Source organism: Lampetra fluviatilis, chromosome 25 (assembly GCF_964198595.1).
Source record: "Lampetra fluviatilis chromosome 25, kcLamFluv1.1, whole genome shotgun sequence".
NCBI classification, from domain to species: domain Eukaryota; kingdom Metazoa; phylum Chordata; class Hyperoartia; order Petromyzontiformes; family Petromyzontidae; genus Lampetra; species Lampetra fluviatilis.
In genome coordinates, this window is record NC_136299.1 from 10667360 (window position 1) to 10680848 (window position 13489).

A 13489-nucleotide genomic window follows, 5' to 3' on the forward strand; every position below is an offset into this window, starting at 1 on the left:
AGGGATGATGGGCTGAGTCTACAGCAGCAGATGATGATGTTTGCTCATTTTAACACGTACTCCCCATAGACTAATCTAGTTATTTTATCGACCCTGAAGGATGATGGACTGAGTCTACAGCAGCAGATAATGATGTGTGCTCATTTTAACACGTCCTCCCCCATAAACGCATCTAGCAGTAAGCAAACACACTCCAGAGTGACAGCTTTACGCTTAATGATAGCTGAGAGTGTGTAAACGTTAATGACACTGAACGGCGCTATCCAACTATTGAGCACAAAGGGGGACCCATCTGGTCCAGAGTGGGCATCGTAACGCTGCTGACTCAAAAAGCCAAGAATAACTGGGCAATCATTCAAATAAATGGAGCAGTCAAAATATCTGCCATTCTGCGTTTGGTGCCAGTCGTCGTACGTGTGAAAGTTAAACGCGCGCGCGCGCGTGTGTGTTGTTGTCGTTGTTGCTGTTCGCGTTTTATGTTGTGCGATTGTACCCTCGGGGCAATGACAGGACACATCTCTGTTTCGGGGGGGTGAGATTTGCGTGCGACGATGAGTGTGTGTGTGCGCGCGCGTGTCTCTGTGTGTCTGTGTGTGCGTCTGGGGAGTGGTGGTGTAGCGGTTAGCGCGTTGCGCTATGAACTTGGGGACCCAAGTTAGATTCCCGCTCACGGCCAACACCAGCGACGATTATCTGAACCACTCCTGAGGCCTCCCCTAGGTCGGTTCAGCCTCAAATGAGTACCTGGTGCGGTGTGTGTAGTAAACATCTTCGCTCGTGTGCCGTGCCGGCCTTTATAGGTGCTCTCTAACAGCACTTGCCCCAACAGTCTGTTAAGGCTACACGGGTGATCTTTGTATTTGTATGGGGAGCGGCGGTGCAGTGGTTAGCGCACAGTTTTACCAACCCGACGGCCCGGGTTCAATTCGCGCTCACGGCCAACACCAGTGACGGCCATCTAAAACTGGTGCTGGGTTTCCCTTGGGTCGGCTCAGCCTCAATTGAGAACCTGGTGCCGTGTGTAAAGCCTCGCGACTAGGAAGACAAAGGTGGCCGGGCGTGGTGCTGGCCACCCACCTCCTCGTGTGCCGCGCTGGCTTTCATCGTTGCTACTCGCTAACAGCACTGGCCGCAAATGTAAATTAAGGCTATAGGGGGCATTTTTTGTCTTTTGTGCTTGTGTGTGTGCGCGTGTGATAGCCTGGGCGAGAGAGAGAGAGAGAAAAACCCTGAGAGAAAGGAGGGCGCATTTGCATGATAATAGACGACACTCACTCCAGCCAGCCAGCCTGTCTGATGTACACTGCACGCAAGTCAATCAGTGAGATGAGCTGCACGCAATGAATAAACGTGAGGATGTTGTGGGTCAAAATAATGAACTTTTTTGTCAGATTATTTCAGGCAATGGGGTATTTTCATTTTTAATTGGCCAACATGCATTGACATCGCATTTTTTTATTTTAAAGCAAGTTTTGCGATTAAAAGAACGTAGCTATAACAAACAGAAACCCCGCTGTTTTGTTTAATATTCACATTCTATTTTGATCGTACAATCTCGATGTCTGTAGCTTTATTTTTAGTAGATTAACAAACGTAACAAAATGTATCCTGTTTACAAACCTTTGCTGAAGGGGGCATTTAACATAAACTATTACCGTTCTCTAACCACATCAAATCACCCAAAATGCTTCCCATCTCATCAGATCTGGGAATGTAACGTAAGTTCAATAATACTACGATACAAGAGACGTATTCATCGACAGATACATGACGTTTACATGTTCGTGATTAAATGTAATTTTTAATTTATGCCACCTAACCCTATTTTGCCAATGAGTTTCAAGTATTAATATTCGCGTCTAAAGCTTTCGTGACTGCAGGGATTCATCTTCTTGGTTTTTTCGGTAAAGTCACGTAGAAGGGAAGTAATAAAATAATAAAACATAATAAAATAATTCTCACGACGTTTCGGCTACAACGCAAGCAGCAGGAACGTCGTGAGAATTATTTTATTATGTTTTATTTTTATTATTTTATTACTTCCCTTCTACGTGACTTTACCGAAAAAACCAAGAAGATGAATATTCGCGTCGTTACCTTAGGGTCGTGCGCCCGCGAATATTAAGGGATTGTTGTCCTGCACTTCTATGCCCCCAACAACGCTCACTGAGCAAGATGTCGAAGCAAGGTCAAAGAACCCACCGCAACAATCACAGCGCGGAGAGACCCCTACTAACCAGCAGTGCATTGACAAAGGACTCAGAGTCTGGAAAGTAAGAAAGCCCATCCATAATAGAGCTTTTTGTTTGTTTCGATTGCGTAAATATAAATGTATCATTAAACCCACCACCACCCGACACAGCCAATTAGTAAAGGGTTTGTCACGTAAACATAACGTGCCAATTCGTTACTAGTACAGCACACCGGTGTGTTGGAGAGCAAATCTACAACATTCACAATCTGAGTGTGCGACGTTTTGCCAGTAATTACAACCAGCTTCATCAGGCAGACAGCCAGACTTGTGTTCTGCTTACGTGACAAATCTTACTAATTAGCTGTGTCGGGTGGTGGCGGGTTTAACGACACATTTATATTTACGCGATCTAACCCAGAAACATATTATGGATAATATTGTTCGCGAAAGCCTTCGTGTTAAACTAAGAGAGACCATATTGACTGCGTCTGAAAATGTGAACATTTCACAGTCTCACTCTGCTCAATCTGCTTGGGAGGTTCCAGTAAAGCTGCATTTTAAAGGTGTCAGGTATAAATAGAATTAAGGTTAGCTCTTATCAATCGTGCTCGTATCCATGGTTAATGTTTGTTCATCTTTACACGGCCACATAAAGTCAGACAGACTCTCTCGCGTGCATCCCCTCCGCGTGAATCGACGCATTAATTCTCGCCAATTGTGGGGGTTGCGATTCGATTCAAGTAGCTCTTCTGTTTCATCTCCTCGTTTTTATTGTTTTTGTTGTTGCCCAATCTCATTCATACATGCAGTTTAATTCGCTCCATTAAGCCCGAAGGTAACACGAGTGTATAACTTGCATATCATCTGCGTACACTAAAAAAAACACCGCTGGATTGATCATTGATATTAATAGTCGAGTCAATGCATCAAACAACCCCCAATGCCACACCGCCTTCACATAAGATCATTCTACATTGTGCGGTTATGAAAAGTGTTTTTTTTTCTGTTAGCCACTCGCCATATATTAATCCTGAATGCGACACAAATGCCCTACACCTAAGTGCGTCTATTCACTGATTGAAAAGCGCACGCTTGTGCATTGAGGTGTATGTGCGCGTGTGAGAATAGGGAGCGAGCATGCGTGTGTGCGCATGTGTACAAGGGTTGTGAGGAGCGGTGGCGCAGTAGTTAGCGCACTGCACTACTAACCGGGCAGAGGACCCAAGGTCGATTCCCGCTCGGTCAACACCAGTGACGATTATCTGAACCAATTCTGGGTCTTCCCTACGTCGACTCAGCCTCAAATGAGTACCTGGCGCGGTTTGAAAACATCGCCACTGGGGAGACAAAGGCGGCCGAACGTGGTGCTGGCCACCCACCCCCTCGTGTAGCGTTGCTGACCATCATTGATGCTCGCTAACAGCACTTGCTCCAACAGTCTGTTAAGATTATACGGGGGATTTTTGTCTTTATATACCGGAATGGGAGTGAGTGGGGTGCAAGCGGTAGCGCAGTGGTTAGGGGGCTGCTCAACAAGGTCAAGTTCAAGTTCATTGATTAGGTATAGCCCTGTGAGCCATTCGGCTCTTGAATCGGGTGCAACCGCAACAAACAAAAAACAAAAACATGAACAAGAAAACATCTTAAAGTGACTATGTGACTATGTGCAAACAGAAAATCCAAGAAAAGACAGCAACATTTTGCAGATAAAGCACCGTACACCAACACTGTGTGCAAGAATCCCAGTGGGATGCAAGTCAAACAACAACAACCACAAGACAACTTAGATTAAGGCCATCAGTCTAACTCTGTACTACAACAAAAAAACATGGCCAAACCAAAAAACTTTTCGAAAATCACCAAAATAAAGCCATAAAAGCAATGAAACAGTGATCATAGGAACTGTGACCGAATTTTCACAATAAACGACATAAACAACACAAACTCTGCAGCCATAGCTGGCTGCATTAGTCACTCCACAACAGCAGCAGGAGCATCAGTCGGAGTATCAACGAACCCGGGTATCCCCAAAGTTCACGACCGACATCAGCGGTACTTATTTGACCCCGCCCGAGACACCCCCCTACCGCAGGTCGACTCATCCTTCGACGTGGGCTGCGCGTTTTGCCCTCCAAAGCTGCTATCCAACAGCACTTGCCTTGCCCCCCCCCCACCCCCTCATCGACAGCCTGCGGAGGCCACACGGGAGATATTTGTCCTCCGCGCACCTTTTGTGCGCGCGCGTGCATAGAGAGCGCCGCGTCCACTCGGAAGGGCGGGAAAGGGTAAAAGAAACGAATTTGCATGATAATGGAAAGCGTTCGATTTTAGCGAGGCGGCATGTCGCGCACGTGCACCGCACAAGTCAATCAACGGGATGATTTATTCGAGCTGCTAAGAAATGCGCACAGGAACTTCTATTTTCTCTCTCTCTCTCTCCCGGCTGGAGCACGCGTACCACACACGTGTCGGTGATGTGCACGTCTTCTTCGAAGGCTGGGGAGCCGGAAAAGCCCCTCTCTGTACCAGCGTGGACGGCACCCTCGTGTTCACCTTCTGAAGCGCTCGCTCGTCGCCGTGGCGTGCGCGATGACCACCACCACCACGTGGCTTTGCTTTCGTGTTGTGCGCGCTGCATTTAGCGCCACAGCGCGTGGATTTGTAGCGATTATTTGTTTGCTGGTGACTTTGTGTATTTCATATCGGAATCGCCTCCAGTGCTGTTGCTGCTGGCGGCAATAAAAGTTGTTTAAAAGTCAAAGTCTCTCGCGCTCGCTCGCTCGCTTCCCTGCAGAGCGAAGAGGCACCAAATGCGGCCATATGTAGTAAGTACTTTACATATGTAGTATATGTAGTAGCTACATATGTAGTAGTACATATATATGTAGTACTACATATGTCGTAGCTACTACATATGTAGTAGCTACTACATATGTAGTACTACAGGCCCCGCACTTTCAAGGGCCCCGCGTTAAATGCGTTCAAGCTATAAATTCCGGTTCAGTGATTCTGCACTTGCTCTATTACTATAGTACTATACTGCCTTCAACTTTTACGAACGACTGGGTGTTTAAGGTTAGCGATTTGTCGTATTATCTGGCCGTATAGCAAATGACAAACTACAATTACTTTAATATGCAAGTAAAAAATTAGTGTTTTAATATTTACGTGGGGTTTCTTTTTTTATTTAGGACCCCTTCATAACATATGCTACAGACCCCGCACTAGCTACTTGTGTAGCTACATAAATTTAGCTTTTGCTACCAAGAAAATCTGGCACTGCGTGGGGGAGGGATGTTGATATGCGACAAGCCTTGCAGAAAACTCTGCCTTCACCCTGCCTGCCTGCTTGCCTGCCTCCCATCATTGGAGATCGATTTGTTTTTTAGTTTTTATTTATATTTTTATTACCCAGGAAAGGTGAAACCTCGCTGAGTCTCGAAACTCTCTTTCGGCGGGAGGAGGGGGGTTCGTACAAAATCGCGTGACGTCATTTATGGACGGCCCCTTAATACTGCATCGAATTGGAATCCCAATTGGTGACAATGCGTCGAATCACTCCAGGGCTTCTATGCCTTTAACAGCTACAACGACTGCGACTCTAACTATTTAACCAGGGCTCTTCATTTAAGCCGCGTATGGACATATTTACGCACACCCGATACCACCGCATCAAGCAGCCCTCTCCACCTGGTTGTGGCTACTGGCCACGTGTCTGCTACAGTCAGCCAGAGACCCGGAAAATATCGAGTGAGAAAAGATCAAATGCCTGTCTGTAACAAGACAAAAACAACTGCTAGAACTGCCGCTGTACATTTAACATTTGTTCTTTCTGACATTTGCGCGTACCTGGCAGCTGATTCCGTGCGATCCCTATTGCCACGTGTAGCGCCAGAACTGTTGTAACATCTAATGAATAACGAATGAGTTCCAGAAAGGGGGGGTGTGGGTGACGTGCGTTCGTAGGGATGAGTGCTTCAACCATACCCTTCACACGAATCGGTGCCCTCTGAGCGTGGTGGTTGGCATCGGCCCAGGGCGCAAGCAGTGAAATCGGGGCCCGTCGCTGTCTCAATTCCCCTTCCCACGCACTCTGGGCCCCGTCCGGGCCTGTGGCGAACCGATGCAGTTGCACCGCCTGCACACTCGATAGCGACATCGCTGGCAGGAATGGTAGACACATCTTCGCCTGTCGAGGCAGGATGCGGGTGACAACGTCAGTCGGAGTGTTGGATATTAGTCGACACGCTATCAGATACATGTGTTAAAAATACGTTAACTGGGGGGGGGGGGGGGAACCAGAGCGAGTGTGTGTCTGTGAATTAAAAATAATAACCATCAAACATCAATACAGCAGCCAATTAAACACGGCGAAGCTTTTGGAAAGGGAAATTGTGCGCGTAATTACCGCGTGACACACCCGCGCGCAGCACGATCGACCAGAAACAACAGCGTATGCAGATTTATTTTAATATAAATATACATTTATAACGAAGGCAGCAGTTTGTCACTTTGACAATGCAAATGACTGACGCCGATGTGGATATGGGTTCACGCGCGCGCGTGCACGCCAGAGGGAGAGAGAGCGAGTGGTTTTGTGTTTCGTGTCCCTGGCCCTCCCTACTCGGCGAGACGTTTTTATTTTGACGCTGCAGCGACGGAGGGCGACAGGGGAGAAGCGGCGCCAACGGCTTCGTTGTGGCCGCCAAAGTCTAAAACACCGCGCCACTTTGAACAATCATCCACTTAACGCAAACAGCAGCATCCGCCGTGGTACCACAGACCCACGCACCGCGCCCATCTCCCGCGAACGAAATGAAACTATTGCAGAGTACATCATCCAATTCGCAAGCAGCTGTTGGAAAAATCGGGAGGCTATAACGCCGCCTGCTGATATTCGCATTGCGTTTCGAAGTGCTGTTTTGGATTCCGCGCTGAGCTGGTTCACGATTCAGCGCTACGTTGAACGAACTGTAACGATGCACTTCTGAGCCACTTGTCGAGTTTGGAGGGGAAGGGGGGGTTAGGGTCGGATGGGGAGGGGGGGGGATGCAATCCACAACGTTATTAATTGTCCGTGCAATGTAAATGAATGCATCTGCCAATTAGTAAGTGCGACGTGTGTGTTTTCATATTTTTTATCAACCCAAATTATTGTCGTGGGTGTTTTATTTCTTCACCCTCCCGGTATGTGATTTGTCGTTGTTGTTGTTGTGTTACTGTGTTCTTCTTTCCAGCAAAATAATTGCGATCAAAGTAATTGACGACGAAGAGTATGAGAAAAACAAGAACATGTTTATTGAGCTTGGCGAGCCGCGGATGGTTGAGATGAGCGAAAGAAAAGGTTGTATACCCACAATGCCTTGCGTGGGAATCCTTAACTCCGTGTGCGCGCCACCCTCTCTAACGCGGCTAATTTCACCGGTTTCACATATCACATGGTGAAATTAACGAGTTCCCCGTCCAAATTTTTGTTCACGTTAAATATCTTCGATTCAAAATAATGACGCTGTCAATTTGACTTCTCGGAGGACGTGAACGGAAGTATATCTCAAACGTGTCATCCGATGTTCCGCCATGTGATATCGCTACGCGCTGATGTTCTGCACTTACCCCTAGGACGTCAATGATGTACCTGTTTGACTAATCGCTTGGTTTGTTTTTTATTGCAAGGCGAAGTGAGTCGAATTGTCCAAGTGTTGTTGGCCGACCCACTCACCCTGCCATTGCTCATCCGTACTAACCAACAAGGATAAGCCTTGTGCCAGGTGCATGGCGTTGGGTTTAATAATCCGAGTCACTCCTTACCCTTGCACTCCCCCTTGTGTGACACTTCCTCAACTCACTCCCCGCCCCCCAAACAAAACCTCTGCCCCCCCCCCCGCCCTACCCACCCCTCCCCCACCCCCATCCCTCTGTGTGTTCCCACAGAAAGACAATTCACATAAAGATAACAGACGATGAAGAATACGAAAAGCAAGATAATTTTTTTCTCGTTCTTGGCGAACCCAGGTGGATAGACCAAGGCACGACAGGTTCGGGAACTTCAACCCCTTCCGCCATCGATCTGCACGCTCCCATCGTCATCCCGCCCCATGATTAAGTGCTTTGCCGTGGTGGTGGTGGTGTTATTTTTATTATCATCATATTTTTATTTATTGTAAATTGTCATTATTGTAAAGAAAACAAGACCCCACCCTTGACGTGTCCATTCGCTCACGATACATTCGTGCAATTCCGCGTGGTGACTCACCGCGACATTCCAAACTCGCTTAATTATTTTACCTGATTCATTCATTAATTTGCCCCCCACCCCGCCCGCCGCCGCCACAAGTTCGTTGTGAGCTGCGTTGGTTTGGGGCCTCAAATTGCAGCACGTTTGTTTACCCCACTTTCTTATCGTGTGGTGCAGTGACACTCATCCAGTATGCATGGGTTTTTTTTCCCCCGCTCTCTCTCTCTTTATATTTTTTCTTTGTTTGTTGACCTTTTGATCCGCGAGCCCTGTGATGTTCGCTGCGTAAAGGTATTTCCTGCACGGATATTTGGTTTGGTTTTGGTTTTCCCTCTCTCTCTCTCTTTCTTTTCAGCCCCTTATCAAGCAAAAACACACGCCACATCCACGTTATGAATACGTGAATGAAAATGTTACGTTGATATAAGTGGGGGGGGGGGGGTTAAAGAAGAGGCGAGAGCACATCTCGACAGCGCCCGCCTGTCGCAAAGGATACAATGCCCCGCTCAAAGGAAACTGACAAGACTTACGTGGGGTTGGGGGAGCCAAAGTGGACGTTTGTTGATGTTTTTTTAAACGACGAAGAATCGTAGCTCTCAGTCGCATTTCCGGGTGGCTGCCGCTGATCGATCGGCATGATGTTCCGACGTTTCGCTCCACGTCCGATGTCAAGCCGGGCGATGCGTGATACAACCCGGCAAGACGCAGTTGAGCTATGAAGCTAAAAGGTGACTGAGGATCATCGTCGTAGGCAGCGATTGCTCAATCTGCTTCTTGGGAGATGTCTTCAGTTGCAGTCGCCAGACATCTGACCACGCGCGCGCCCAAGTGAAATTAGTGCGAACATCATATGTATACATAGTAGAGGTTTGTTGGGGTTAGATCGCGTAAATATTTATACTTTTCGTAGGAAATCTAACTTTCATCACTCCGCCCGCCACCTAGTGTCTCAAAACATATATCGTTTTTACGTGCTGCTTAATAGTGGCTGGCCTTGGAGGTGAAGAAATATGACGGAGTCAATCACCCGCCAGAATATGCCCTCCCACCCACCACATTTTTACGAAAACACCTTCCGCCTAACGTGGAACGCCAGCATACACAGGGGTGCCACGGTGGCGATGTGTTAGCTACCTCGCCTGGTATGCAGGAGGTCGTGGGTTAGATCCCAACCCTGACGCCTGCTGTATATTTGGAGTTTGCGTTTCTCTCCCCGTGGTCGCGTGGATTTTTCTCCGGGTCCTCCGGTTTTTCCCCTCCCACATTTAGAATCAACATCACGCGTTCAGAGTATTTGGCTGCAATGAATTTCCACGCGATAACGATAAGCCACACTAACATTGAGCCGTCGTTTTGTGGTGGCCACGTCGCTTCTGCAAAATAATCTAATAGCTCAGTGGGCCTCACCTGCAACAATTAAAACACAGCAGCCGCAAACGAACGGCACGCCTTTTCCAAAGGGCCGCTAGAAGAACTAAATAATACACTCGGGTGCGGTTGAACACCCCGTTGGGCCGCGGGGAGCTTAGCGCCACGCTTCGCATCGCACGCGAGGGACGCTCACGAAACAACGCTACGACGGGTTGGCAAGTCGCACTGCCCGCTAGCGCCTCGTCCTCACGCCCCCCACCACCCCCCCCCCTCACTTGGCGGTGGCACCACGCGGGAGACCGCCTGCGGGTCGCGCCGCTCCGTGCCCTGACCCAGAGCGCAACGGCGAACTCTGGGGCAGCGTAAGAAGGGGGTGGGGGTGGACGCGCTTGATTTTAGTTCTACGAATGACATTTGGGAATTCCATCCAGAACGTGGCGGGTGGAACCCCCGAGGCGTTGACCCGTCCGCGTTGGTTAGCGCACCGAACTTGCAGGCCAGAGGGCACCGGTTCGAGTCGATCTCCAGGTGCAGCAGTTGGCACGCTGGTGAAGGTTTTCTTTAAACCTCCGCGCCATTGCCTCCAAGCGGCCAGCGGTACAATTAGAATCAGAGGCGTTACCATCGCGGATTAACTCCGCAACACCCGCCTTGACTCGCACACATTTTTTTTGTCTTTCCTTCCTCGTATCGTTTATTTACAATCGCCGTTTTTTTTTCTTCCTCCCGTGTTTTCTCATTTCTTGCTTGAACAGCCATGTTACTGAATGAGCCTGGTAAGATTCCATTCCGTTTCCACTTTCGTTCTCAAAGCTGTTCTCCCACCACCACGCGCTGCTTCTTTTGCCAATCACGGAACACGATTACCACGGTTATTTATCGGACACGCCACATAATATGTACAATGCTACATATGTACGCACACGATGAACAACTCACGCGCGCAATGCGCTCGATCTCGTCTCGTCTTGCAAGCTAAGCAGCCTCGAGCCTGGATAGTGCTGCCATTGGCGCCAGCGATGCACGCCAGGTTGTCACGCGCTGCCGAATGCCTGTGCCAAGTGGCTGGGGGCAGAGGGCAGCGTGGCGAAATCAATTTTGTTGTGCCGTGTTTCAATGCTCCCACTACTACGCTCACCGACTCGAACTTGATCGGCGAGGTGACATTTGGTAGATGTAACCTCCATGACCCGAATGGCAGGGGCCGGCCCTGACCCAGCAGTGGATTGACCAAAGGGCTGTGTGTTTATATATATACACACACACAGCCGTATATATACACACAGACACTATGCAAATCAAGTCACGTAGATTTAAATATATATTCAATTGTTTGCTTTGTTTTTAAGGTGCAATCCAAAAACCACGAATGTCTCGCATCTTGTAGATAGGTATCCAAGTTGCGTGTTCCGGGCTGCCCTACATGATTTTGAAGCTTAAGTTAATCATTTAATGTTTGTTTCAAACTTGTTTACCCCCCAAAAAAGCCTCTCTGAACCTCAAGATCCTTTCTCGGGAGCTTCCTGCTAAGTTTTCGCAGCAGGGGGCAGCGATCACTGAGCATTTCCCCCCATCAAGTAATTTGTGAGCGATTCCCAAATTTCGAACCAAGACGCAGGCATCTTTAACGGGGATCTTAAACGTCCACTGTGAAGCAGCTGGCGCGTATTTCGTGGTTAATGCACCCGCAGCAGGGCGTCGTGGAGGCGAGATGCTAACTACCTCGCCTGGTATACAGGAGGCCGTGGGTTCAATCCCGACCCTGACGCCTGCTGCTGTATATTTGGAGTTGGCGTATTCTCGCCGTGGTCGCGTGGATTGTTTTCTGGGTCCTCTTGTTTTTCTCTCCACACTTAGAATCAACATCACGCGTTTAGAGTGTTTGGCTGCCATACATTTCCACGTGCATGGCCACTGAGTTGAGCTATTGTTTGTGGCCAGGTCACTTCTGAAAAAAGCTACATAGCTCAGTGGGCCTTACCTGGTGAAAATACAAATTTTAAAAAGTTTAGTTTACCTTTGAATTCAACAGGGCGGCCTGCCGGAGTCGAACCGCAACCCTCTGCAAGAAGAGCCGAACGTGCTACCGCTCACGCGGCCATGCCTCGAATATCATGAGAGAAAGAAAAATAAAATACTCTCGAAATTACGGGGCACGTACACTATCATGGCACTCTCGTGCGTTTGGGCGTAAGCATGCATCGCGAAACGTCGGACATCGTGGCGAGCAACACGCAGTGCAACCTGAAAACACAGGGGGGCGCTTAGAGGGCACCATAGCGAAAAGCTACCCAGTGCGCGAGAACATTTGTTCATTGTTGGATTGCATCTTCCTTTAACGTCGTGGTAATTGAAAATGTGAAGATATTTAATCGATTATGCAATATTTATCGTTTTCTGTCTGTAGGTGAGCTAGTGAGAACAGGTATGAGGAATTTGCTAACCTATTAGGAAAAGTAATTATTCTCACATACTTGGTACACTTTTATTAGACATTCACGTATTCTTAAAAGATGCAAAATGTACATCGTTATTATGTCGCTTCATTGTTTGACTGAGTATGTGCTTAAGGAGGCTTATTTGTTAATAATATATCTTACAAGTATTAATTTTAACGTGTCATACAGTGTGAAGAATACTCATACACTTTTAAAATAAATGCTTGCTTTTTTTAAAATGAAAATATATATTCCAAAGTAACATGTTTTTTTTATAATTCATTTGCATATTGTTTTTCATATTTTCTCCGTTGTTTTGCTCTCATTTCCACATTCATCTGCCAGGTGGCATGTTCAAGGGTAAGAACCGTCACTCCCTCTTACTGCATCTCATCAATTATTTCTCACATAAAGATCATCGATTGTAAATTTGCAGTTGTTCACCGCTTGTGCTTATCTCATTCCTACTCTCGATGTCCACGAATGTCACGCCACTGATTATTGCCTTGCAATGACATGTTTTCCTCCCTCTGAATGTGAAAAAAAAAAAACATCTATAGGCCACCCACTGTACAGGAAAATACAGAGCAGAGAGAATATGATTTCTGCTGCCATCGTGAATTTCTCAGGTAGAAACCCCTTCGGTTGTCGATTTAAATGCCACCAAAACTTTAACCAAACCTCGAATAACTCCACGGTCTCGATTCACGTGTTGTTGATGAACATTTGTTTTACGGCAACATCTCCGCGTTGCAATCGTTCGCCGGGTTTCCGTGCAAAAAAAAGTTCCGAGAACAGCTCTGCTTTTTTTTTAATATAAATGTTGATTTTTTTCTAAGTTGAGTCGCTTCGCCATCCTTCATATAGGAATTGGTTTTCTTTAACAGCTAATACTGGCTGCTTTCATAGTGGCTTCCTGATTAAAGCTGTCTGTGATTGGTTGGAATATATTAACTTGTAGGTCATGTTAAACTTAATACTCATTCATTATGTCCTACCATTAATTTGTTTTACGAATTATGAGAAAAAAAATCAACCTATACATTTGTATCCATCCGAGCTATATTCCAAAGAACTTTAATTCGACTAAACCGTATTTCATTGATGAATGAAAAAAATTGTGTTGGGAACCTAGAGTATGCCGGAAATCACGACGGCGATGTGGTTGGCTTTGATTCTTCAAAGATATGAATCTGGCCCTTTGTTAATCTCTACAACTGGACGAACGAGCCCATTTTACAATGCACGTAT

General features: G+C 47.1%; 1 protein-coding gene across 9 annotated transcripts in view; it reads left to right on the top strand.

Annotated features, from left to right (window-relative positions):
• Positions 1-13489, top strand: part of SLC8A3 (solute carrier family 8 member A3) — a 191909-nt gene that overhangs the window by 151381 nt on the left and 27039 nt on the right. For 3 of the 9 annotated variants that reach the window (XM_078868258.1, XM_078868259.1, XM_078868260.1), the window contains exons 3-6: positions 8126-8229; positions 12208-12225; positions 12584-12598; positions 12799-12867. In XM_078868258.1, coding sequence (XP_078724384.1) covers positions 8126-8229; positions 12208-12225; positions 12584-12598; positions 12799-12867 — 206 coding nt within the window. The remainder of the gene's footprint in view (positions 1-8125; positions 8230-12207; positions 12226-12583; positions 12599-12798; positions 12868-13489) is intronic. The other 6 variants (XM_078868264.1, XM_078868261.1, XM_078868262.1 and 3 more) reach the window with 6 other exon arrangements.